General features: G+C 38.3%; 2 protein-coding genes and 1 long non-coding RNA gene across 4 annotated transcripts in view; 1 reads left to right on the top strand and 2 right to left on the bottom strand.

Annotated features, from left to right (window-relative positions):
* Window positions 1-23688, top strand: part of LOC136819984 (hydrocephalus-inducing protein homolog) — a 46691-nt gene that overhangs the window by 14575 nt on the left and 8428 nt on the right. For both annotated transcript variants that reach the window (XM_067076218.1, XM_067076219.1), the window contains exons 25-61: window positions 94-206; window positions 463-613; window positions 839-1162; window positions 1468-1606; window positions 1770-2056; window positions 2238-2447; window positions 3193-3327; window positions 3479-3562; window positions 3814-3975; window positions 4240-4361; window positions 4601-4874; window positions 5324-5475; window positions 6017-6056; window positions 7928-8074; window positions 8222-8461; window positions 8753-9095; window positions 9947-10195; window positions 10579-10922; window positions 11181-11364; window positions 11561-11786; window positions 12598-12795; window positions 12925-13044; window positions 13190-13430; window positions 13580-13747; window positions 13964-14191; window positions 14443-15230; window positions 15403-15601; window positions 15860-15959; window positions 16165-16433; window positions 16848-17197; window positions 17426-17588; window positions 17864-18154; window positions 18422-18574; window positions 18839-19005; window positions 22213-22333; window positions 22802-23126; window positions 23358-23638. In XM_067076218.1, coding sequence (XP_066932319.1) covers window positions 94-206; window positions 463-613; window positions 839-1162; window positions 1468-1606; window positions 1770-2056; window positions 2238-2447; window positions 3193-3327; window positions 3479-3562; window positions 3814-3975; window positions 4240-4361; window positions 4601-4874; window positions 5324-5475; window positions 6017-6056; window positions 7928-8074; window positions 8222-8461; window positions 8753-9095; window positions 9947-10195; window positions 10579-10922; window positions 11181-11364; window positions 11561-11786; window positions 12598-12795; window positions 12925-13044; window positions 13190-13430; window positions 13580-13747; window positions 13964-14191; window positions 14443-15230; window positions 15403-15601; window positions 15860-15959; window positions 16165-16433; window positions 16848-17197; window positions 17426-17588; window positions 17864-18154; window positions 18422-18574; window positions 18839-19005; window positions 22213-22333; window positions 22802-23126; window positions 23358-23638 — 8088 coding nt within the window. The remainder of the gene's footprint in view (window positions 1-93; window positions 207-462; window positions 614-838; window positions 1163-1467; window positions 1607-1769; window positions 2057-2237; window positions 2448-3192; window positions 3328-3478; window positions 3563-3813; window positions 3976-4239; window positions 4362-4600; window positions 4875-5323; window positions 5476-6016; window positions 6057-7927; window positions 8075-8221; window positions 8462-8752; window positions 9096-9946; window positions 10196-10578; window positions 10923-11180; window positions 11365-11560; window positions 11787-12597; window positions 12796-12924; window positions 13045-13189; window positions 13431-13579; window positions 13748-13963; window positions 14192-14442; window positions 15231-15402; window positions 15602-15859; window positions 15960-16164; window positions 16434-16847; window positions 17198-17425; window positions 17589-17863; window positions 18155-18421; window positions 18575-18838; window positions 19006-22212; window positions 22334-22801; window positions 23127-23357; window positions 23639-23688) is intronic.
* Window positions 6807-7581, bottom strand: LOC136819993 (uncharacterized). The gene is made up of 2 exons (XM_067076227.1): window positions 7168-7581; window positions 6807-7046 (listed from the first exon to the last, which is right to left on the bottom strand). The coding sequence occupies exons 1-2, from the start codon at window positions 7495-7497 to the stop codon at window positions 6807-6809; spliced, it is 570 nt and encodes a 189-aa protein (XP_066932328.1). The 5' UTR covers window positions 7498-7581.
* LOC136819986 (uncharacterized) lies at window positions 19727-20774 on the bottom strand. The gene is made up of 2 exons (XR_010848511.1): window positions 20626-20774; window positions 19727-20091 (listed from the first exon to the last, which is right to left on the bottom strand). It is a non-coding gene; the product is annotated as an uncharacterized lncRNA (long non-coding RNA).

Below are 23688 nucleotides of genomic sequence, written 5' to 3'. Positions count from 1 at the left end.
GCGAAAATTAAAACCCGCGAAAATTCCGGAATGAAAATAAGGTAGTCATACAAATTCTCTTTTCATTAAATGGATATTACCTTCGTCTTTCAGAACCTGCCACCAGAACCGGAACCAAAGAAGCCTGTTTTTAAACTGATTCCCGACCGTTTATCGCTGGCTCCAGGGAAACACCAAGATGTCATACTTGAAGGATACTCTGAAAAGTAAAACATTTTTCAGCAGGCTTATTTAAGACTGCATTCTCTTGTCTAAAGGAAATGCCTCCGCCTGTTAATAACTCCGCGATCAGAACAAAATTTTCGATTGATTCGCGCGAACTGGACCAGTCTGAAAGAGACTTCCGTTACTAAGTTTTTGATGCGAGTTAATCCAAGATTTCTCTCAAATTTTTGCTCATTCAGAAAACGCAACGATTTTCATAGTATAAGTATTACTAATACTATCGATAACTTTTTTTAGTGCACAGCTGGTGAACGAGAAGATGATTTGTCAATCCATTGTTGGAAGTAACATGGGAAAAGAAAAGATCATGGCTGTCGAAATCCATGCAAACTTCATACAACCTTTGCTTAAATTCTCTCTCAAAGAACTCTCATTCACTGTCATAAAGGTTAGTTTTTCAATTTAATCGATTGTTGGGTTTCAGGGTCTTAGTAATTTGGAGGACTATTTATATACTAAATTCGCACAACTATGAATAAACAGAAAGACCGTGCGTGTCTATACAGAACAGGAAGAAGAGACACGGGTAATAGTTCTGTAGAAAGGACTTGACAGAAAATGTTCATTTTAGTTTACAATCTTTAAATCGTAACTCCATCTCGTTTTTCTCCAGTACCCTGAAGCTAAATTGTCAACAGAGGTGAAGCAACTGGCTCTTGAGAACATCTCAATGTTACCATTAGAATGTGAACTGACCGTTCAATATCCCTTCTCTATCCTGCACGACGAACGAACCATCACCAAACACCGAGTGTCCGTCGGCGTACATGAATCGATTGACCTCGTCATTCAATTCGATCCAAACTTCAAGAATGATTGCTTCATCAGGAAGATAGAATCGAAACTGGAGGTGGCGTATTTGGATCATCCGAGTGGTGATTGGGTTTCCCTGCGTGGTGAAGTATTCTATCCCAATCTCAAGTTTGAATGGGAAGAGGTTAGTTTTTGTTACCAACAGTTGTACATCAGCCTTTGTAGTTATTCTAACTAATTGTCAATTTTCTAGTGAAATAAAGTATCGATTGCATGCGTTAAACTTTTAAAGGGATCCAATCTCATTGTTGCAGTTAACTCTCGCTGCTAATTCGAACTCAAATCATTGACGGGGACTGGAAAGAAGTTCGACTTCAAAATATTCGAAAAATGGAAGTTCGAAGAAACGAGAGTTTACTGTATTTGGTGTTTCAAACTTTGGAGCAAATCGTCAAATAACCTAACCTTCTTGTGTTTCTTTCACCACAGGTTGACTTCAGTTCAGTATTGAACGATACGGAGCACGTTCGATCGATCAAGGTGACCAACATCTCACCATTGGATGTTTACTACACGTGGAGTTTCGCACAACATGAAATCTCTTTCGAAGGAAAAGAAGAAGATGAAGGTTAGTTGACAGCCTCCTTCATAACATATTTCTATGAACTAGAATCCTTATTTTATTTCATCAATAAATTGACTCACCTTTGCCTAGCTATTACCGTAATAAGTGATACACTATGAAAACTTTGAGACATTGTGTTCTGAGCCTTTCTGTTTTATATTTGAAGGAATCGGACGTGATTTGTCGGACGGTAGTGACGAAGAAAAATCTTCGATGGCTGTTCAAAGTGATAATAAAATGCTCCCTCGAAGATCACAAAGTCCTCTCCAAATCACTCAATCATTACCACGCCCTCAAACCGCCTTTTCGCCTTCAATGATTCCTGATAAAGAAGCTGAACGCCCTTCAACTGCACCTGCAACAACGGTCGTGTTACCAAGACAACATGAGAAATATGGCGGTGTTACGTGGAGTGAAATCAAAATGCCACCTGTCAATGTCGGCATTGAAGAGGTAAAAAGTTACACTTGACGTTTTTACTGTGTGCGAATCCCATATTTGAAATCCAATAGGACGTCAATAGCAAACTTTGATAGGTAATTAGCTTGAATTGTCACACAAAAATATATTAAAGATACTGTAAAATTGTTCTCCTTTCCCAATTTCTTGCTAAACTTTGTAAAATTTTACTCAGGTATTCGATGTGTTGCCATTATACGGCAGCCTCCGACCAGGTGAAAACCAACAGTTCCATTTCACTTTCTACGGTCATCCACACATTATTGCTGATGCGACGGCCGTTTGTAGCATCAATGGCGGCCCTGATTACGAGATTGCGTTGAAAGGACAAGCTTCGCTCATGCAGTATCGATTCAGTCGCACTGTTATCGATTTTGGTAAACAGGTGAATTGATAATTGATAGTTATTTTAAAAATGTCTGAATCTGTCTTCTTTAGCCAAAATATGCTATGATAGGTTTTGAACCAAAATAACTTGTTAGTTGTGCGTCCAAATGATTAACAATGCCTAAGACCTAGTTTAGACGGCCGACTTTCTGCCTCGCCTTCTTTCGATGTGAGAGACGGCAGATTATTGACGGAAATTTTGCAGCTTCAAATCATTGCTTTAAAAATATTGAAAGAAGTCATTGCATTGACGTCAAAAGAAGGCATTGACTTTTGACAGTCGACTTTCTGCTAGCCTATACTAGACGACACCCGCGTTTTTCTACGCAATTAACGGCTATTCCACTTTGCGACTTTTTCGAATGTTTGGAGCCTAGGTTTTCGGGCTCCAAACATTCCATTTTTTGACGTCACTTTTGAAGCCCTTTCAGTATGGAAAAATCGAATTTACGTCAGGACACTTGAAAGGCTTCGTTTTTCAGAAAATCTTCAAAGTGGAACTCACTAAGAAACGAGATGAAAAATCCCGGTTTTTGGTGAGATGCTCACTAACTTTCTGCCGACTTTCGCCAAAAAAGAGGGAAGGTATTGAAGGCAGAAAGTCGTCTGTCTAAACTAGAGCTAACTTTATTGACGTCAATTTTTGAAAAAGTCAATAATTAGCTTTGCACCAGTCATTTCAGAAGCCACACCACTAGTTTAACGCCTTTATGATATCATGTGACACATTCCATTGTTCATAGCTTTACAACCAATTCAACACATCAGTAGTTGAACTGGAGAATAGTGGCAAAGTTGCTTTCGATTTCGTTGTCATGGTCGAAGACGGTGGTAATGATGACGTCATCCCATGTTGCCTCAACATCACTCCACTTAAGGTACGTTTTTTAAGAATAAAAAAAAATCAAACATCCGGAAAACAATCCTTTTATTCTAGACTTCGGGATAAAAAATAATCGACGACCAATCTGATCAAACTAATTAATTTAATTAAAAGAATATTTGCAATAATTTTTTTTGCTTTTACAGGGTACAGTACAAGGCGGGAAAAGCGTCAAATTGGAAATCCGGTACATTGCAGGCCTTCCTGAACCATTCATCAAAACATTCCAGGTATGTCTTTAAAAGAAATCGGAATGCTTTTGGAACAAGGCATGTTGGATGAAATGTTGGATCGGTTTGCCCTGGCCTTAACGCGGCGATCAGCTTCTAACTTTTTGTAAAGACATCCAGTTTTTCTTCATCTGCGTTTAATGTCCAACCAGTCTCTAAACACAATGTCATGTACCAGCAACAAAGATACTATAGAAAATAAAGCTTCAGCGTTTTGAAAATTATCTTTGCTAACGGCTTTTTTTCTACAGGTCAGGGTTGGTCATTTTGAAGCAGAGATGTTGACGGTCATCGGTGAAGGGGTGTTTCAAAGGATAACTTTGAGTCTTCCACGTGATGACGAGATTCCCAAGTTCGAATCGTTGTACTCTCTGGCAAAAGCCAATTTGTTGTGTGATGAAACTATGACCGAGGTTGGTAACAAAGCTCCAAGTTTCTTAAGTGAATTTCTTTTCTCCTATTAAAAATCTTTCCCTGTAAGTTCGAATATCGTTGCAAAGATCGTCAACCACTACCAGTTGTGTTCCATTACATTCCAAAACACATCGAAATTAGATGAAGTAAATTTTTAATTGGACCTAAAACTGAATAGAATATTAGCCCATCATTGCATATTCCTCTGTTTGCGTTTGCCACTTCCCCAGATGCATTCTTTATTTGAATTTTTCACTCACTAGGAGAATTTGTTTGAATGGGATATTCTGGCAGAGATGGATCGTTTAGATGTGAAAGCTCACAACGAAGATTTGTTGAAATGTGGAAGTTTCTCCGTTCTCACAAAAAACCCTTCCAAGCTCAAGTAAACTACTTTTTTATCATAAAACTACTCCCCCAGAGGATGGATCTGAAACTAACAGTCAAACACAAGTTCGCGACTCAAAGGCTCAACTTCGACAAAATGTACCGTAGAAATAACCCAGACAAATAAGTTATACCTAAATAACATATTTTGCCAATGGGAAAATGTTACCATTATAATTTTCTAAAGTTTAGTCATTTACAAGGTATTTCCAATTCAAATTTTTCATTCACTTTTAGAGCGTCACTGATCGACTACGTGTTGGATTTCGGTCACGTAGTCCTCGACACCGTGGTGTCACAAGTTTGCCAACTGACCAACGTTGGTTATTTTCCAATCTCTTGCATGGCTGATCAACGGAAACTGGCAAACACCGGTTTCTATGTTGACTTGGATCGTCTGCAGGGTTTACCTGGTTCCCCTGACAACGAGTTCATTGATTTCACAGTAGTGTTCAATCCAGCACTGGCCAATTTGACGCTCGGACCTGTGGAAACTGTTATGCCCATCAAGGTAAGATGAACAATTGAAGTGGAGGGGTTGCGAGTTATCGTGTTAAGGATTCGCTGTGACTTTCTCTTTTTCAAGAATTCGATCGTTTTTTGTTGTCGTGAAAACTTGATGTAGAAAGAAGTGTATATGCGACAGGATACGAAAGCAGTTCTGTCATTCGAATGTTAAATGTGTCTAATGAATTATGAGTGGCAATAATACAGCTCACGCTCTCTTATTCGATCTTCAAGGGGAATTGGATTTTCATCGAATAAGGGAGCATATCAAATAAGGGAGCGTCGTTTATGAGAGTTTTTTGTTGACGGGGATCATAAATTTCATCGAATAAGGGAGCCTATCGAATAGTAGAACGTCGAATTAGACAGCGTCAACTGTATTATCATGTTTTGGAAACTTCTCCTTAAACAACAACAATAATTAACTACAGATTTATTTCGTACTCATTCTAGCTGTTGAATGGGCCAATCACGAACGTTCGTTTAAAAGCATACGTCACCATGCCAGAGATGGAGGTTTCATCAGACATGGTGAACTTTAATGACGTCATCTGTGGTCAATGTAAAGTCATCACCATTCAGTTGGATAATGTCACCAAAGTCAAGCAAGTTCTCTTTTTCAAGCATTCTTTTTTAATTGAACATACCCTAATGAGGTGTACAAGGTAGGAAAGCAAGGTAGAAAAGTCCTCATTCAGTTTGTGAAGTTAGATAATGAATCAAGAACTTCATTTTGTCCCATATTCTTCCAATCATCTTCATTGCAAAATGCGATGATTTCCCTCAAAATTTACAACGTGTATTTTCTTCTACAACGTGATGATTAGCTATAAGTATATTTTTTCGCCCAATATAAAACTTTTAAATGTTAATTTCAAAATATAGAATCGTAACTTAAGCTTAACAGTTCTCTTAAAGGTTAGGTGAACGGCTACGTAAAGTTTGTAAACTTTCTTACTTTCATAAAACTTCTTTCATCGATATTTCACGAACCAGCGAGTTAATTTTCGCGAAGCTGGATTAACCAGTAGACTAAAAATTATGAAGTAAATAAAAGAAAAACTGACCAGGGAAATCTGAATGTTTTGTCTCTTTGACTTTGGAATTGTTTTCACTAATTCTCACTTTTGCTCTCTCTCTCTGCAGATGTGATTGGGAATTCAAACCACCTGACAACAATGCAACTGTAAGTTATATTTCCCTACCTCCGTGAAGGTTCCTTGATTCCTTATAGTTGGAAACGGATAAAACAAAATTAAAGATGACTGTATTATTCAGAATTCAATTTTACAAATGCTACAAGATGTTTAAGGGGATTTAGTGAAAGGGGAGACAATTAGGATTGGTGGTGTGATATTGTTGACGGTTTTTCTCAGAGCGAGTGTGGCTTTTTGAGTTGTAGTGCTGCTTGTATCTACTGTTACTGTTTGTTTATTTTGAGGACCAGAAACTTTGAAGCGTTATTGGATGTTGGATGTAAGATTGACGATTTTTAGGATATTGCAGACTTTAAAGCTGGAGGTATTTCATCCTGGGGCCTGGTCCTCGAAATTAACTTCTTGGTTTCCTCGGTGTCGTTCAGTCGAAAAGGGGTGACACCATCGACTTGGATTGGTCAAGATTCTTAAGAAGCGGCTGAGGCGAGATTTGAATGATTTCATCTTGATTTTCTCCAATTCATCTTCATATTGCTGTGCTTCACTTGCATAGTGAAAACACTGTGTTTGACACTCCAATAAATCCTCAGACATCTCCTTCAGCTCTTCCGAACCTTTCTTGGCTTGTGCAGTCATTTCATCAATCCTGTCTTCTAACTCCCTACTGTAAGCTACCTGGAAATTAAAGAAATGGTACGAATAAATGAATAGATAAAACTGTTCAGATTTGCGCTACGAAAAATGGACTTTCTAAAAACATAGAAACACCAGAGAAAACTTTAACTTGCCTCATCTTCATTTTCCTCTCGAAGGATTTGATTTTCTTCCTCCAAATCTTGGATGCGATTCTGTTTCTGCTCTAGAAGTTTTCGTAAACGTCCCATCTCTTCTTGGTGAGCCATCTCACGATCTTTCCTCTCTTCCGCTTCTTTGCGACCGTTTCGTCGCAAATAAACGATCTCGTCGAGTTGCGTTTCGATCAGAATATCTTTGAATTCGGTCGTAACAAGTAATTGGTTCTAAAAGTTCAAAAGTAACTAGTAAATAGGATTGAATGACGTATAGGAAAAAACTCTGCATCATCGGTTCCTAATATTATGTTAGGTTTAAAGAAAAGCCGAAGAAAAGGAGGCCCCGCACCATTTTCAAACCATAGTTGTTGACCATTATTTTTCGACGCTCAATTGTTTCGCCATGTTCTACTTCAAGCATTTCATCGTATGGCATGTTTCGAGCGAGTTTCATTACGGTAGCATTTGATGTTGATATCCCACTTTTGTCAATAGAAATCATTTCTTCCACTGACTGATTGTAGTAGTCATCGAGTACCGTTGAATATTTTTTGAAAAGATCTGGAAGACCGTTACCGGTAAAGGACGGTAATTTTTGACTGACCATCCAACGGCTATTGGCCAGTAATCCAGAAAGTGGGGTTTCCTCGACAAATATTCTGATGAATTTCTCAGACATGCTTCTATTTTTCACTTTTACAATTTATCTACTTTAATCACCTTTTCGCTGACTCTGCGTCTTTGCAAAATTTGGCTAACAGTAATTTTTTGAATCAGGTTTTTTAGATTTTCGGATTTATACAGAAAAAATGAACAAAATATTTGACGTCAAATACTGTTTGATGTGACGCACGGCGAATTTTTGACGTTTGTAATAATACGCTCGGAACCATTCTTAGGGATTAATTGTTATCGGGCCTCTACTCTATATTCCTTAATACATAAAAGTCTCCTGCGATAATAGATAATTCAAGTGCAAGTGATTGACAAAATGAGATATATCACTAGCTTGTCGATTTGAAGTTTGTCATTTTCCTCGAAAGATGGCTGATAAATTATCATATTATATCATACTCGATTCGACACTCTTTATTTTATATTTTTTGCAGGCGGACAAACACATGCCATTACATTTGAAGAAGAAGTTGAGAAAGAACAAAAACAAGATACGAACTTTCGAAATCATGCCGCCCTCAGGAACCCTTTTACCCGCTCAAAAGATCAACATTCAAATCAAATTTATGCCTTCCGAAGAGGTTAGTCTTTTTGTTTGTCGCAACACTGTCAAATACTGAAAGGCAATAAGTGAGAAATTTGACGCTAACAAAACCCACAAAACATGGCAAATATATGCGCTAACTTTTCCAATTGATAGTTTTTCTTCTCAAATCTTTGTTTGATAGGTGAGTTATATGGAGAAGTTGCAAATAGAAGTGGCACAAAGCACTCAAGAGTTGTCCGTTACGTGCAGAGGTCAAGGTTTGGAGCCACAAATCGAGTTCGAGAATTCATTGCTTCAATTTGGTCCCATTCTCCCTTACACTGGGAAAGATGAGGTGTCGGTCAAAGTCACCAATCCTTGCGCATTTCCCATCGAATTTTATTCATTGGAGTTTGACAAACAGTATGTTGAGGAGGAGAAGGTAACACATTTCTTACATGAAGTTGTCTTTTTACTGGAATCAGGTTTCTCCGATAGGTCAAAGCAATCCCTTTAAATTTATGACACTTAATCAATTTGCTCTCGCACCGTCGTGGTTATTTTGCTAATATTCTGGTCCATTTAGTATCCCGAAAACTATGTTCTTTAAAAACTTACCCTATCTGAAACACTGCAAAATCATATAGGTTCTGTTCTCCTGCATTCTGACGAAGATTTCAAGTTCTTCTATTTGTCGGTTTGATTTGATTCTGTTTTTTAATTACTCCACAAGGTTTTACGAGCGATGGTTGGTTACGACGACCAAAACACTGTCCTCTTACCACCACGCGAGCCTGGTTCTCTGTTACCCAAACAACTTCTCGATCATTATGAACGAACCAATCTGAATAACCAAGACAACAACAACAATAACAACATGATGAGTTCATTCGTGGAAGATGTCCAACCGTTAACCAGCGATCCAGTTCGCAGCAACATCACTCTTTCTTCCAACAACCTTGCCAATAATGTCATTAACGAACAATCAAACGAGCAAACTCAAACGGACGTCAAGAAAAGTGAAGAAGCTATGGAGGAGCAAACAACAAAAGCAGAGGAGAACAAGGATAATGAAGGTTGATTGTTCTGCTTTTTCTATTTTGAGTGTTCTCTGACATCACATGCATGTTTGAATGTAAAACTTTTGACAAGAATTATTTTACCAATTTTCTTTCTTGCACGGAGTTTCCACCGATAAGGTTATGCTCATTGGGCTGTACCATGAAATTTCCATACAGGGGGAAGGGAGGGGGGTGGTGGACGAACCTTTTCAAGTAAAAAAAAGATTCTTAGAAATGTGTGGATACCACCTCATAGTGTCTACCCCCCCTACATTTAGGGGGGAGGAGTCTTGGGTTTTGATGAACCAAAAGCAAGGGGGGTGTTAAAAGTTTGACTTTCCTAAGGGGGGGTTGCCAGTTAAGGGGGGGGGGATCTTCTTACATAAGGGGGGGGGGGGTCTTCTTCCCTCTAGAAACTATGCACCTGGAAAACTGGATTTTCTAAAGGGGTGTGAAATTTTAGATTGATTTCCTAAGGGGGGTTAGCACTTAAAGGGGGGGGGGTCCTCTTACCCACGAGGGGGGGGCCTTGACCCCTCTAGAAACTATGCACCTGGAAAACTGCCAAATTTGTTAAAAAGCCTTTGGAAAAATTCTTTTCATACCTTAAGTTTGACAAACTAAAGTCAGTGTTTTACCCCCTGGAAATTTTAGAATAAATTTTTACCCCCTAGTAAAATAAAACACAAATTCTTCTCGGATTTTTACCCCCTGAGCATGTTCGTCCTCCTTCTATTTGAATATAAAATGGAATGGTCCATTTAGACTCACTTCTTGATCTGCCTTGTACAAAACATCTGGTGAAATTCACCACGATGACATTATTAACTTTGCTTTAACTTGAGATTCCTTTTCCATTCCTTTAGCGGAAGTAAATGTTGGAGATCTTGAGATCACACCAGTTTCTGCTGCCATTGCTTCTTATCTGGGAATCGACCTCAGTGTGGAAGGGAAAGCTGCACGAAACAGACGCGGCATTTGCATCATTGTTCACGGCGCGCCCTTTTCTGGGAAATCTGCGACTGCCAAAGAATTATCCTTAAAGTACAACGCCGCGCTGATTAACATAGATGAGGTTGTGGAGCAAGCTATTGTCGAGGGAAGGACTTCAGCTGGTACGTAACTCCCACTTTCGCTTCCTTTGTAGTAATTTTTCATAACCCACCCCTATCCAGGTGCGTGTAATCGTCATTACCTTAAAAGTATAACTATTTAAGAGTCACGATTGCGAACGTTTTCGCTTTTGGTTCAAAATTGGTAATTGTCTTTAGGGAATACCCATTAACTTTGTAAATACCTGGTGAAGTAATTACCATTTTTGGAACAAGACCTGCATTGATTTAATAAAACTGGAGAAGGTTTTACCTTTTACAACTCTTTGATAAAAACTTTTTCTTCGTAATATATGATCGCTACAATTGGTAATTTTTCATTTCAAGAAATAAAGTTTGAAATTTACTAGCTCTCTCGAGACGGACCCTTAATATTGTATTTCTAGCACTTCGAGCAAAAGAGCTTTGTGTGGTTGCCGCACGACTCAGTAAGGCAAATGCCGAAGCACTAGCTCTGCAAAAGGAAAACGAAGCTAAAGCTGACGCACAAGCCGTCTTGCAACAAACTGTTCGTAAACCCTCAATGATGACTAACCCGAAAGGCGGCCGCCAACAGAATGTTCAACAGGCGCCCTCCTCTACTGTTTCCACTCCGCCTCACATTCCAAGTTTTGTTTCGAAGAGGCTGGATTTGCCATCGCAGCTGAACGAGAACGGAGAAGAAGAAGATTTTTATAATTGTGTTCTACCCGATGATGTACTGGTGGAACTGCTCGCGGATCGATTACAGGTTTGATGTACCCCTTTCTTTTTTATCGCATCCTTTCAGATCGGAAGATTCGCAGACAAACGCATACACGCAAACAGCTCATGGGTGTCTTTGTATGATTTGCAAATTAGATGTTTGTAGATTCAGTCTGTTGTTGTCAGTAATACCTTACTCACCAATTGGCTCGATTTCAAATGACTTTTTAATGCCAGTATCCTCGTTCCCCAACGAAAACAAGAAAAATACCAAAGAAAATGAAAATTTTTCTTTCAATTTTAGATTTCTGACTGTCATCAAGGAGTTATCATCGATAGCCTTGATTCCATGTTCACCTCTAGCCTGTCTTCAGCGGCTACTATCTTGCTACGGGCCATCAACAACAGAAAATACATCTTTGGGGTAACTTTGAAATATGATTTCGAACGCATGAAGGTGTACAATGAAGAACAGGAGGTCGAGAAACGTAAGTTAGTTCTAACCACATAGAGTTAATAATTTTTCTGCATGTGTGTTGCAGTGGCAACCATTACTGTCGATACTAAGAATACATCGAATAAGTAAAAGTTTTGAGTGTGCCATCTGAAAGCAAGATTCTTTCGAAGATACGACTTACCATTTTCCCTCTCGATATCTTCCATTACCGTTTTTTTGTTGAACAGAAAAACGTTTAGAGCGTGAAGAGAAAGAGGAATGGGCACGACTGGAAGAGATGAGCGAAGATGAATACGATTCCTTACCCGAATACGAACGGAAAAGAATCGATCAAAAACGATTGAATGCGAAGAAAGAACGATTAAACAAACGACGTGAACAGAAGGAGGCAGAGGAACGAGAGAAGAGGGAAAGAGATTTATTGGAAGAAAAGAAATTAGAAGAGGAGAGCAAGTGAGTTCGATTTGAATGTTTATGGGGAAGTCGTACGGATTTACTTTACCCGGGGGATCGGTTCCTTGCATGTATGTATTTAATAATTCATAAAGTTCGTCAAGTTTATTTGGCCAATCAATTTACGAGATTTCTTTTTTGACCTACCTCGGAGGTCCTTTAAATTAACCTGTGTCCGTCCGTCCGTTTGATGCAAGCTTTGCACAGTGATGCAAAATGGTAATGTCCAAAATGTCACGGAGCCCGATTTTCGAAAAAAAATTTCCGGTCGAAAAAATGCCGAAAATATGCCGGTTCTAAGCATTTTTTCGAGATTTTATCATCAGTTTTTTCTGACTTTTTGCAAGGATGCGTATTAACAATGCCCAAAACATTTTGTAGGAAAATCTTTCCCGGCTGAAAATGCCAGCAAATTTTCATTGGATTTTTTCCTTATATTTCGTTGTTTTTTCACACGAAAACATTATTGATAACAATACCCACCATCAAGCATGATTGAATTGTCAATAAAACTGATTTTTGAAGCCGGAGCTTGTTTTTTTCCGTATGAAACAAAAATGTTTGTTTGTAAAATTATTATGTAGCTTTATAGTTCATAACAAACTAGTTGAAACAATAGATCATTGCAACTCAAAATATCATACATTTCTTTTATAAATCTTTGAATTTTGCCTACCCTTGCCTGAAAACGAATTCTCTAGAATTGCTCATAAACTATTTCTTGTATTTTTGTCGAATTTTGATGACCATATACGTTTCTTATTTTACTTCCTTTTCTATTTCCATTCTGTATTTATCATTGTTTTTTTAGCAAAAAGAAAGGACGCAAATCGACAGTGGTGAAAGACACAAAACCCAAGGAAAAGAAAAGTGCTGAAAAATTGAACACGGTGAAAGAAAGTGGAGGCACCGGTGGAGGGTTGAGGTTGTCAGATGTACCAGGCACTATTCGCCCTGAGACAAGCATGATCTCTGAACGGTCTGGTAGCTCTGATGATTCTGGAGAAAAGTAAGTCGTGGTATTTTAATTTTCAATTCAGGTAGTCTTTTTCTTTCATCTTAATGCCAACTTGGTTAGAATTTGAATGATTCACTTTATCTGCTGATATCTATTTTCAACAAAATGTTTTGTTGATAGGAAGGGAAAGAAGAAAGAACGCCAGAAGAGTGGTTTGAAAGACGCTCGGAATGTTTCCGTCATCACACCTATTTGTGAAGACGATAATTTGAGTGAAGAAGAACGTTCCCTCAAAACGTGGTAAGTGGCTATCTGTCTGATTTTGTTTCTATCTGTTTTTTCGAGTTGCCGTCAACATTGGCGCATCTTTTCAAACCTGTTCGAGAAAGATATGATTTCAAATGTTGCGTTTTTTTAATTTTTGTGTTTTCTTTTCGATTTTTAGCTTCCAACCATTCCATAGCACACTACGTGATATTTTCTTACTCTACGACACGTGGGACCGTACTACCGGCAACTTAGCCTCGGCTGAGTCAGAGAAAGGCAATATACCAGAAGCTCACGTCGAAGTGGAGATCCCCGTCGCACCTTCCGTGTCTGTCGCCACAAGTAAGAAGTCGGATAAGAAACATAAAAAGGAAGAAAAGGAAAAAGAGAAAGAGAAAGAAAAAGAGAAACTTAAAGAGGTACGCGCTTTATTTTTGATGATATTTTAATGTTGTTATACTTTCTAAATTAATCCTTTTTATTTCCAGTCCAGATTTTTTACTGTCAGTGAAAGGCCTAATCAGTATTTTCGTAGTTATGTCTTTCGTTATTAAAATTACCATTACAGATCTCAGAATCACCAGCTCCCTCCATCTCCAGTAATGATGTCTGTGATGAGACGGAGAAAATCAAAGATAGCATCGGAATACCCAACATTGTACTGGAAACGAGAACACCACACGAGAGTCAGTGCGATGAAGTCTTCTTGTTTGGATTGTTACCCATTCCAAGCGATGTATGAATTTTATTGTTATTTTTTAATTCAATTATTTAACCACAGTGACAAGTTATCGTTGGTTCAGTTAGAAAATTGCCAAATTAGTTTTTACTCCATTATACAGCTTTGATGAGCTTCAAGTTTTTTTTTCAGATAGAGACAACACCATATCGGCTCTTTTCACACAAGACACAGGCCTGTTGAAAAGATAAAATATTCTTCTTTATTTTTCAGGTAATGGACGGTATCGGAGTTGGTCCCTCAGGACCACCTGTGCCCCCCGAAGCCATCTTTTCTGTAGTCCCTTACCCGATGGACCGAGAGCTTCCAACGATGGGCGAAACACAACGTTATGCTTTCGTTTCCAAGGAACGTGTGGAACCAAACCACCCTTTTAATGATGAACCTTCAAAGTTAGATTTCTCATCTGATGTCTTGGAAAAGCCAGTCGTCGATAAAAAGGTACAACATCTACTCAAAATGATCTATTCTTTATACAATTTCGCAATCAGTTTAAGTAAGAATGGATTGTACGAAACCACACAACGTTCTTCCGACGTTCATTCATTATTGGGACGCTATGCACGTTAGATGGGCTTTGTGCCAATTGGAAGAGTGCAGGTATTTTTTTGTTCTGGAAAAAAGAAAATCCAGAAGTCATTGCTTATTACAAAAAGACATTGATTAGAAATGAATTTCTCTTTGAATTTCAGGAGTCTAAGAAGCGTGGCCGGCAGCCCTCAGCGAAACAAAAAGGGCGCCATAGTGCCATAGTGGCAGCTCCAAGTAAAATCGATTCACCGCCTCCTCTCAGCCCTGACAAAGATGTGATGGCAAGCCACAATGTGTCTAGAGCCAACTTGGATTTGTATAAACACAGATGGGTGATCGCTGCAGGAGATTCTGTTGACCTACGTATCTCTTTCGTCTCTCAAGACCTCGGTCAATTTGATCAAACCTTGAATTTCGAATTGGTCGGCACCCGAAGACGGTACCAACTTTTTTGTCGTGGTATTTGCTCCTTCCCGACTATCAGTCGTGAGCCGAGAATCGTTTTTCCGAACCGAAAGAAATTCAAAAGACCTGATGAGATTGTTCAGAAGAAATTCATTTTAAGCAACGAGATTTACGAGTTTGGACCTCTGCTTGCTGGTAAAAATCGCGAACGTTATCGAGAGGGCAGATACCCAGAAAATATGGAGCTCATTTGCATCAGTAATACCTCCCCGCTGCCTGCAGAAATCACCTTCGCATATCTGAACGATTCTAATGCTACCACCTTCCTGCTGGAACCACCAGCCATGAGTTTGAAACCCGGTGAAAATCAATTTTTACATATTTGGGCGTATCCTAAAACACCAGGGCGTTATGAAGATACCCTTGTTTGTTGTGTGAAAGAAAATCCCGAGCCAGTGTTGTTCAAAGTAGGAGCTGATGGTGTTCGTCCGGAGTTAGAGTTGGACAAAAAAGCTGTGGTGTTCGACCGTGTCCTTCTCCATCGGTGGGTTTATCTTTCCAAGGAATCTGTTCTTTACTTTACTTAACAACAACATGCAATTCAGTGTTTTTAATCTTCAGAAAATATCTTGTATTCATTTTATTCTCGGCCACTCTTCAATACATAGCTAGTTAATTTAATGTTAACTGATTTCGTGCATCTTTCCATCTTTTAGCAAAGAAACACGTACTGTGTATCTACGAAACAGTACACTCTTACCAGTGGGGTGGAAGCTGAGTGGGTTGGAAAACCTTGGGGACGATTTCTCCGTTGCTGATGACCATGGTACCATTGAACCCATGTCAGAGTTTGGATTGCATCTTCATTTCCGAGCCATTAAACCTGTCAACTTAAAGAAGATTATTCGTCTTGAGGTGTGTTTGTTACGCTCATTTTCTGTAAAAATAGATAGCGACAAATTATAATACATACACTAATCTGTATTCTGCCTAACCATCGACTAACGATTAAAGTAAAGTACGACATCTAAACTAAATCTAAATCTAAACTAAATAAAGTAAACTATATATCTAAATGGGGTTTTAGAGTGCCGCACGAAGATATTTTAGTGGAAATTTCATGCACTGAAACTGATTTTTTTTCAATATCATTTTCTTCGTTTCTTTTTGTAGGTATCTGACGCAGACAACGTGATGGGTTTGTCGCATGCAGAAAATATTTCTGTTCAAGCTGAAGCTTATGATGTCGCTCTCGACATGAGTTTCCCTAAAGGTGCTTTCATTTTTTTTGTGCCTGATGTGCTACAAAGTCCTTCTATAGGACTATCCTTCCATCCGTCTATTCAGTTTTTGAGATATGATTAATTCGAGTCACGTGATGGTTAATTTTCTGACATGATGACCATTGATCGTTTTGTAAAGTAATGACACAGTCCATCAGGAATCAGATCTGCTGACTTTCCTTTCGTCACTTTTAGGTGCGGATGGTGGCTTAGACTTCGGTGTGGTTCGCGTTGGCGAAGAAGTCAAGCAAACATGCACACTGAAGAACAAGGGCAAATACGAGATCTCCTTCCATTTCTACTTCGAAGCCACCGAACATTCGCCCACCAAACTAAAGGAACTTTTTTCCATTTGTCCGAGTCGTGGAACATTGATACAGAACGACCGACCCACACAAGTTGTAGTATGCTTCAAATGCAAAGATGAAATCGCCATCAAAGATCAACCTATTCTTAAGTGTCAGGTGAAAAATCATTTAAATGTTTTTTTTTCTGATTTTTAAGATAGCTTTGTTAAAAGTCAGATTTGTTTGTGATGTGCCTCACAACTCTATATTTCAACAAAATACCAGTAAATCTCATAAGATTGATCAAAGTAGAGCAAAATGAAAGAGCCTGGTAGCACTTCTCTGCCGACTATGATTACGTAGTAAAGTTCGCATCCATTTATACAACTTGTAAGTATGGCACAATTCAGACCACGTGATCATCTAAAAGTCGAGCATTTAATGAAATTTCAAGGGGCTAATTTTTTAATTTCCGGAAAGGGCATGACATCGAGTGTGGTAGATGCTTGATATGATCGAGTGGTTTATCGACATTTTAGATGTCAGAATACCTTAGTTCTTCCGTTCTTAATTCTTGATTGTAAATTGTAGATAATCGAACCAACGATGGGAGATCATGGTGAAATCATTGCTTGCATTCCCATCAGGATCAGCGGTCGTGCGACGTACAGCAAGTACTCCATCTACCCTATCAACGATCTGAACTTTGGTTCCATTCTCATCAACACCAAGAAATCTCGCACCCTCACCATCGAGAATAAAGGAGATTTCGATTTCAGATACAATATTTCCAAAGCTACTGTGCCGATCACTATGTACGGCATCCCGAAGTTAAACGCAGCGACACGCCTCATTGCTTCTACTTCTAGACAAGGATCCATGATTTCTGGACGATCGCAACAGATTCAACCTCAAAGATCGAGAAGAGATTCTATGAATAGGTGAGTAACCACTTTTCACAATATTCATTTTATTGAATTCGAAAAATGCATGGACTTTATTTTTGTTGAAGTAAAATGGAATTTAGTTCGAATAAATTACCTCAAAATGCATTGAAAGTTTGAAATTTGTTGTGAAAAGAAATATTAACACTCCCACCCATTATGAAAAGAATTTGTTGGTTAAAGAAATGAAGTGATATTATCTTTGCTTCTTCTCTCTTACTATAGAACTGAGATGCTTGGCGGAGGAGGTGGTGGTGGTCACAACACAAACATCAGAATGACAATGGGTATTTTCACTATCTTCCCAGCCTTCGGTATGGTCAACCCCGGATGCTCATCCACTGTCACAATTGACATGTCGTCCGAAGTTGCCGTCCTTGGTGAAGAGGTAATCAATGTCTATCTCTATCGAAAGGGGGTTGTTTTTACCGTCAACAAACCTTCTTATGTTTTGTATACACTGAACACGACATCATGATATCACCTTAAGAAATATCATAATATTCATATAATCATAGAATGGTGTGAAATCTTGGGCTTGCTTACCAAAATATCCAAAACAGGCTAAAGTATACCACCTAAACTGTGAATTTATTGTAGTATGTCCACTTCCTTCTTCTATTTTCTATACATCCAAATGTATATGATATTGTGTTGTTATAGGAATTCATGATCGATATATCAGAACGCAATCCAAAAGACAAGAGCGGTGGCATCGAGTATCGCTTGTTTGGTGAAGCCTGTCTCCCCAACATCTTAACCATTCCTCAGGGTATCACTACCATCTTCGAAGAACAACGTGTTGTGAAAAACCTCAACGTTTTCCGCTATCATGCGGAAGACTTGAAGCCGGGTAGTGGTGTTTACGGACAGGACGAAAACAAGTTCGTCTTCTATAACACCATTGTTGGACACAAAGCAAAAGCACGCTTTCATGTGTCTAATCCTTTCAAGGTTTGTCCTTTCAATTTTCATATCTATTTACCTAATCAACTTGGGTTGAATACTGATTTAAAAGCTGACTTCGTGTTTCCCCACAATTCGTATAGGCTCGAACCTACATAGCTTGAAAGTAATTTTTTTGCTACGCTGACTCTGTTTTTCCTTTCCCTTACTCAAACTCAACCGCTTTGGCTTTCGAGTTCTTGATGATTAACTGCATCTTTAACCTCCAACAATCATGATGTTTTTATCATGAACTGTTTGGTCAATCTTTTGCAGGTTCCTTGCGATGTAGTCATCAATTTGAAGCCACTTTCTAGCAAACCAGTGCATAGGATTACCGATATCTATGAAGTGGACCCTCAACGAGCATCTATTCAAGCGCACAGCTCTTGTTTCGCCACTGTTTCCTTCCAACCCTCATCTATGCAGGTAAAATATATTTTTGACAACTGACACTCTTTTCTGATACACGAGGAGACGGTATACGTGTAATTTATTCCCGTAATTAGACTTATTCTTGAGAGTTGTTTGCACAACAAAGATTGCACACTTAAAGCTTTACAGAAGGCATTATAATCTGTTACTACTATTTTCAATGTAAGACTCTTTATCTACGAACATAAACCCTAACGATACCTTGCTTTTGAGAATCATTCGAAATCTGTAGACAATCTCATTTTGCTTTTCTTTCAGTCGTACTCCTGTATTTTCGAGATCACTGTTGATGGATTGTCACCAAGCCTTGCCAAACTTCGAGGAGTCAATTTCGAAATCACAGGAGATGGCAACTTACCGCGAGTAAATGTTTTGAAACCTACAACCACTAACAAGAAAGGATATCCCATCATGCTTTTCAACAAGTAAGTCTCTAATTCCGCACCACTTTAAATCCCCGGTGAATTTCCTGTATACAAGCTTCTTATGAAAAAAGTTTTGTTAAGTATTGTTCACTCTAGCATTGCCCTAAAGAATAATACAAAAACAATTTGCGCTTAACTGAAAAGTAGCGATTGGTCTTAACTCTTTTAAAATTGCATCTTTTATAAAACAAATTTACAATGACAATGAGTCCTCAAAAATGCCAAAATAAGAACACTTTAAGAACAAACCATAGCTTGGAATTGCAGAATTGAAAAAAAAAGGGTCAAAGTTGAAAATTAGGTACCTTAATTCCATTAATTTTCGCGCGCCTTTTATTTTCGCGCCTTTAATTTTTGCGCAGCTCGTAAAAATAGAGTCCCAGTGGCACATTTATCATGAAAGGAGGTCCCATTGTATTAAAAGAGCCCTAAGATGAGATTTCTACACGTTCCGAACAATCACTAATTCGCGCACCTTTTATTTTCGCGCGGCCAAGTGCGCGAAAATAGGCCTATTTCGTGCGCCTTTTCTTTTCGCGCACGTATTCTGTGCGAAAATAAAAGGGGCGCGAAAATTAATAGAATTAAGGTACTGTAATACGTTTAAAACAGTTTCATTTTTCCCTTAGAATTTGAACAGGATAACAAAAAACTAAATAATAAGCAAGGCCGAGCCTGAACATAAATACACTGTTTCTTTAAAAAAAAGAATGTAAATAGGTTGTCTTCTCCATTTTCATTGGCCTCTGAGCAAAAAAGAAATAAGTTGTTGGAAAGACTGACGAGTCCTGTTATGATGTGCTGTGGTGTTTTACATTTTTTCCGTCACATGATAAACTATTTACATAGTACTAATAAAATATAATTATTAATACATAATATTATAAAATTTAAAATTTGAGCATATTTGCCCTTTGAATCTTGTTCAAGTGTCTATATTTCAAAAGGACAAGCAAGGTCTGAAGAAGATGTTTTTTCCCTCGCAATCTTTCTTCTTAATGAAAAGACAAACGTTCTTGTATTTGTCACCGTGCTGATCACAAATTGGTTTGATAAAGTCGGGACATGCTGTCTTGCAAAACGCGGCTGAAAAGATACAAAACGTTGCAATTAACTATTACGAAGAGACGATCTTTTAGAATAGTCTCGGGCTCAACAACAGATTGCTGACGTAATATAGGTCTTTTGTCGAAAGCATTATATAGATCGATTACTGTCAGGTGCCCAATAAACGGTCCCGTTTAATAATTTTTTTTATTTTTTCCAACCAAGCCCCCTCCCCCCCGGACCTTATTAGGACCCCCAGTTTATTGATTTCCGAAACTATTTTCAGCTATCAAAGAAGAGACCCTTATTTTGCTCTAAAAAGCCGGATTTTTTTCTATAATTACCTTATTTTTGGGGTATTTGGGGAAATAATGTCCTCCCCCCGGTTATTAGGTCCCCCTCTCAGTTTATTAAAAAGTTGAAGATTTTTCCAACCCCCCAGCCCGTTTATTCCGACCACCCCGTTTATTAGGCACCAAAAAACACCCTCTTGTTTCACCCCCCCCCCCCGTCCAAAAAATGGTATGGCAACTTTGTAAACGCCAATCTATCACGATGGTGAAGGGGACTTACATTTTTTGGTGAGAACAGCACCGCCTCCATCAGACATCATCGCTTTTCCGTGCACCAAACAACCCATCGCCAGTAAAACCAAAAGTGCCAACATTTTGCTCGTCGTCATTTCTTTCGTGTTTTTGAAGTTTAAACTTTGATTGTTCACTGCAAAGTAAATGGTAAAGTAAAACCTAATGTCACTGTGAAAACTTGAATCTTGTTAATTCGAAACCGAACGGAACTTTGTTAATGAGTTACGATTTTACGAGTTATACCATGATTGCGTCTTTTAATTAGACGATAGAAAAGATGATTGAATTGTTATTGCGAGTTTTTTTGAACACGTGACACGAACACGAAAAGTCCTAACAAAATATTAATTTATACGTTCTTGACTCGTTCAAAATCAAACTAAAAAAATTTCACATCAAAACTTCTACTTCCACAAACTCAAAACATAATTCTATACATTTTCCACATATACATAGTATCTTATACTTTTTTGTTCACTATCAAAACACTGACTTTGTTGCTGTTGTTGTCAAGTAGAAAACAAATTCTTATCCAATGAGTAATCTCTAAACATCAACACCTCACAAGTCACCTGATCCCAAACTTTCTTTTGTCAAAGTTTTGTATAGATGACAGCTGACCGACAAACTCGTGTTATCAGAGCCCTCTGTACTACATCTTGTAATTAAGCTTTCGTCTCAAAATATATTTAGTGCCGACGCGACTTTATGATATTTACTTTCTATACTTCAATGAAGTTTATTTCGTTTGACGTTGTTTCAATGTATCTATTTCAAGAGAATGTGTGATCATGTTGCTTTACCTTACTTTACTTAGGGATATTACCCTGGGTGCCGCTATGAGGGGCTTATTTTTTGAAATATTTAACAAAACTTGTTGCCTAGGATTTTCCTATCACGAGAGTACACAAGGATTTTTTTTCATTTCAGTGGTACCTTCCTAAAAAAACTTCCATTAGTCCTTTAGAATTAAAAAAACTGACTAATATTGGTTGCTGCATTCCTTCAACATTATTGAAAAACGATTTCTAGTTTACAGAAAAGCTTATCCTCTCAAAAAATAATACCACAAATTTCTATTTGTTTAAGTGATACTGTTAATGAAAGGATTCATATCTCGTCATGTTAAAAATACAAAATTCTCACGTCATTCTGTGGGTAACTGTAGATGAAAAATATTTATCTATCTTCTCTACTATCGTCTTTTCGTTTGCACAGATCTTCTAATTGCCAGTAATCTTGTTAATCCTAAATCTTCTAAAGAAAAGTTCAAAATACCATTAAGATCATTTTACGGCTTGCCAGATAGGTCAGCGTGTGTTATGTTTGTCACGTTTTGTGACCTTAACCGTCATTTTAGGTATTGGTATATTCCTGTGTCGAGCCATTATATCCCTTCTGTGCTTCTTTCACAGTATCGAATTTCACCGAGGTAAAATTTTGTAAAGAACCTCAAATATGGGTATATTGGACGGAGGATCGAGATAAAAATACCATAGAAATTGCTAACCAATTAACCTTAAATATGTTATGATTGCAACATATATTTTGATTATTTCTCATGACGTCATAGATTGCTGTTGGGTAGGTCGCAGATCTTACCAATTGAATTGAAGAATGACGCATTGTTGCCATGTGTTATGGAAATCAAACTCAATGATCCAAACCAAAGCTTCTCAGTTCGACAGAAGAAGGTAGACAATTCCCTTTTGTTCAAACAAGCTTTTTAAGCCCGGGTTACTAGGGTTGTGAGCTGACGGGGGTTGCTGCGCGTCTTTCGACCTTTGGACCCTTACCGGGACTAAAAAGGAAAAAACAAAGGAAAATTTTGGGAATTTTACGACCCTTAGCGGGACTTTGGAAATCCAAAAAAGGTAACCTTAAGGGCGGCACATACCGTACCCTCCATTTGCCTAAGTACCCCCCCCCCCGGGCTTTTAAGCAAGTATCTGCAGCTTGAATGATCCATACCTTGAACGAATCTAATTTTTCTGTGCATGTTCGAGACCGTTCTGTATGAGTATCTCAAACTCGATTCATTTGCTTTCATTCTCTAAGTGTCATTTTGATCCTGTTTGGTCTAGCCTGCCCCGTTCAACAGTGTGGACAAAACTTCTCGTACTTCGCTTCAGTGTAAAATTCTTTAATTTTTCATGTCACAGGTTTCTGACGATGATGGCGATGAAAAGGATGTCTCAGAAACAGCTCTTTGCACCGTTTCAACAAAGCCTGTCTCTAAAATATTCGAACTCGGTGTGGGTGCATCCATGAGTTTCTTGGTGGAATTTACACCACATATAACGGGCAAGATTGCAGCCGAGATACGAATCACTGTTGTGGATAATCCATTCGAAGATAACGTGATACAATTGGTTGGCGAAGGTTACAAACAGAGTGTGACCATAGATAATATCCATTGTCATGACAGCACACAAACAATGCAACGAGCTATTTCTGCAATTGAATTTGATGGGGATGAAGTCATTAGTAAGTTCAGAAATTCATAACACTTTCATAATGCTTTTTATAATTTGATCGTCATTTTGAATGAGGTGTCTTTCAACAAATCCTTATAAGAAAGTAAGTGATGATACATTGATGATGATAGAATAGCCAAAGGTTGACCTCCGTTTTATATATAGTATATACTGAAGTATGTTATTTACACGATTTTGATTTTTTTCGGTTTTCGATCGTATTCATTCTTCTTTTCTTTAGTTCCATCATCCAATCAATTATTGTTCGGTGACTGCATGATCAATGTCCCGAAAATCCTCAATTTCACGCTCACCAATCACTCTGCGGAGGAGACAGTTCGTTTCTCATGGGAGTCTTTACCTTTTATCAAGTTCTCTCCTTCGCTGGGTCACTTGCGACCGCATTGTGCACGTGACGTCACTGTGACCTATCAGAACGGAGAATCACATTCCATGGATCGGCAAAGTATTCCATGCAAAGTTGAAATCATTGTTCTCGCCCAAAACAATGCCACCAAAAAGGTAAACAAAATTTTAAATTGACACCAGTTTGAAAATTGTTATCGCCGCTC

The sequence above is a fragment of the Clytia hemisphaerica genome, unplaced genomic scaffold, assembly GCF_902728285.1.
Source record: "Clytia hemisphaerica strain Z4C2 unplaced genomic scaffold, Clytia hemisphaerica genome assembly, whole genome shotgun sequence".
NCBI classification, from domain to species: Eukaryota; Metazoa; Cnidaria; class Hydrozoa; order Leptothecata; family Clytiidae; genus Clytia; species Clytia hemisphaerica.
This window is presented reverse-complemented; position numbering and strand designations above follow the sequence as displayed.

What these genes read in the sequence shown, in the direction of transcription:
- LOC136819993 (XM_067076227.1), bottom strand. Translation starts at nt 7,497, where the DNA reads ATGTCTGAGAAATTCATCAGAATATTTGTCGAGGAAACCCCACTTTCT. An exon ending in ACAACTATGGTTTGAAAATG is followed by an intron (nt 7,047 to 7,167) that starts GTGCGGGGCCTC and finishes TTGAACTTTTAG; the next exon opens with AACCAATTACTTGTTACGAC.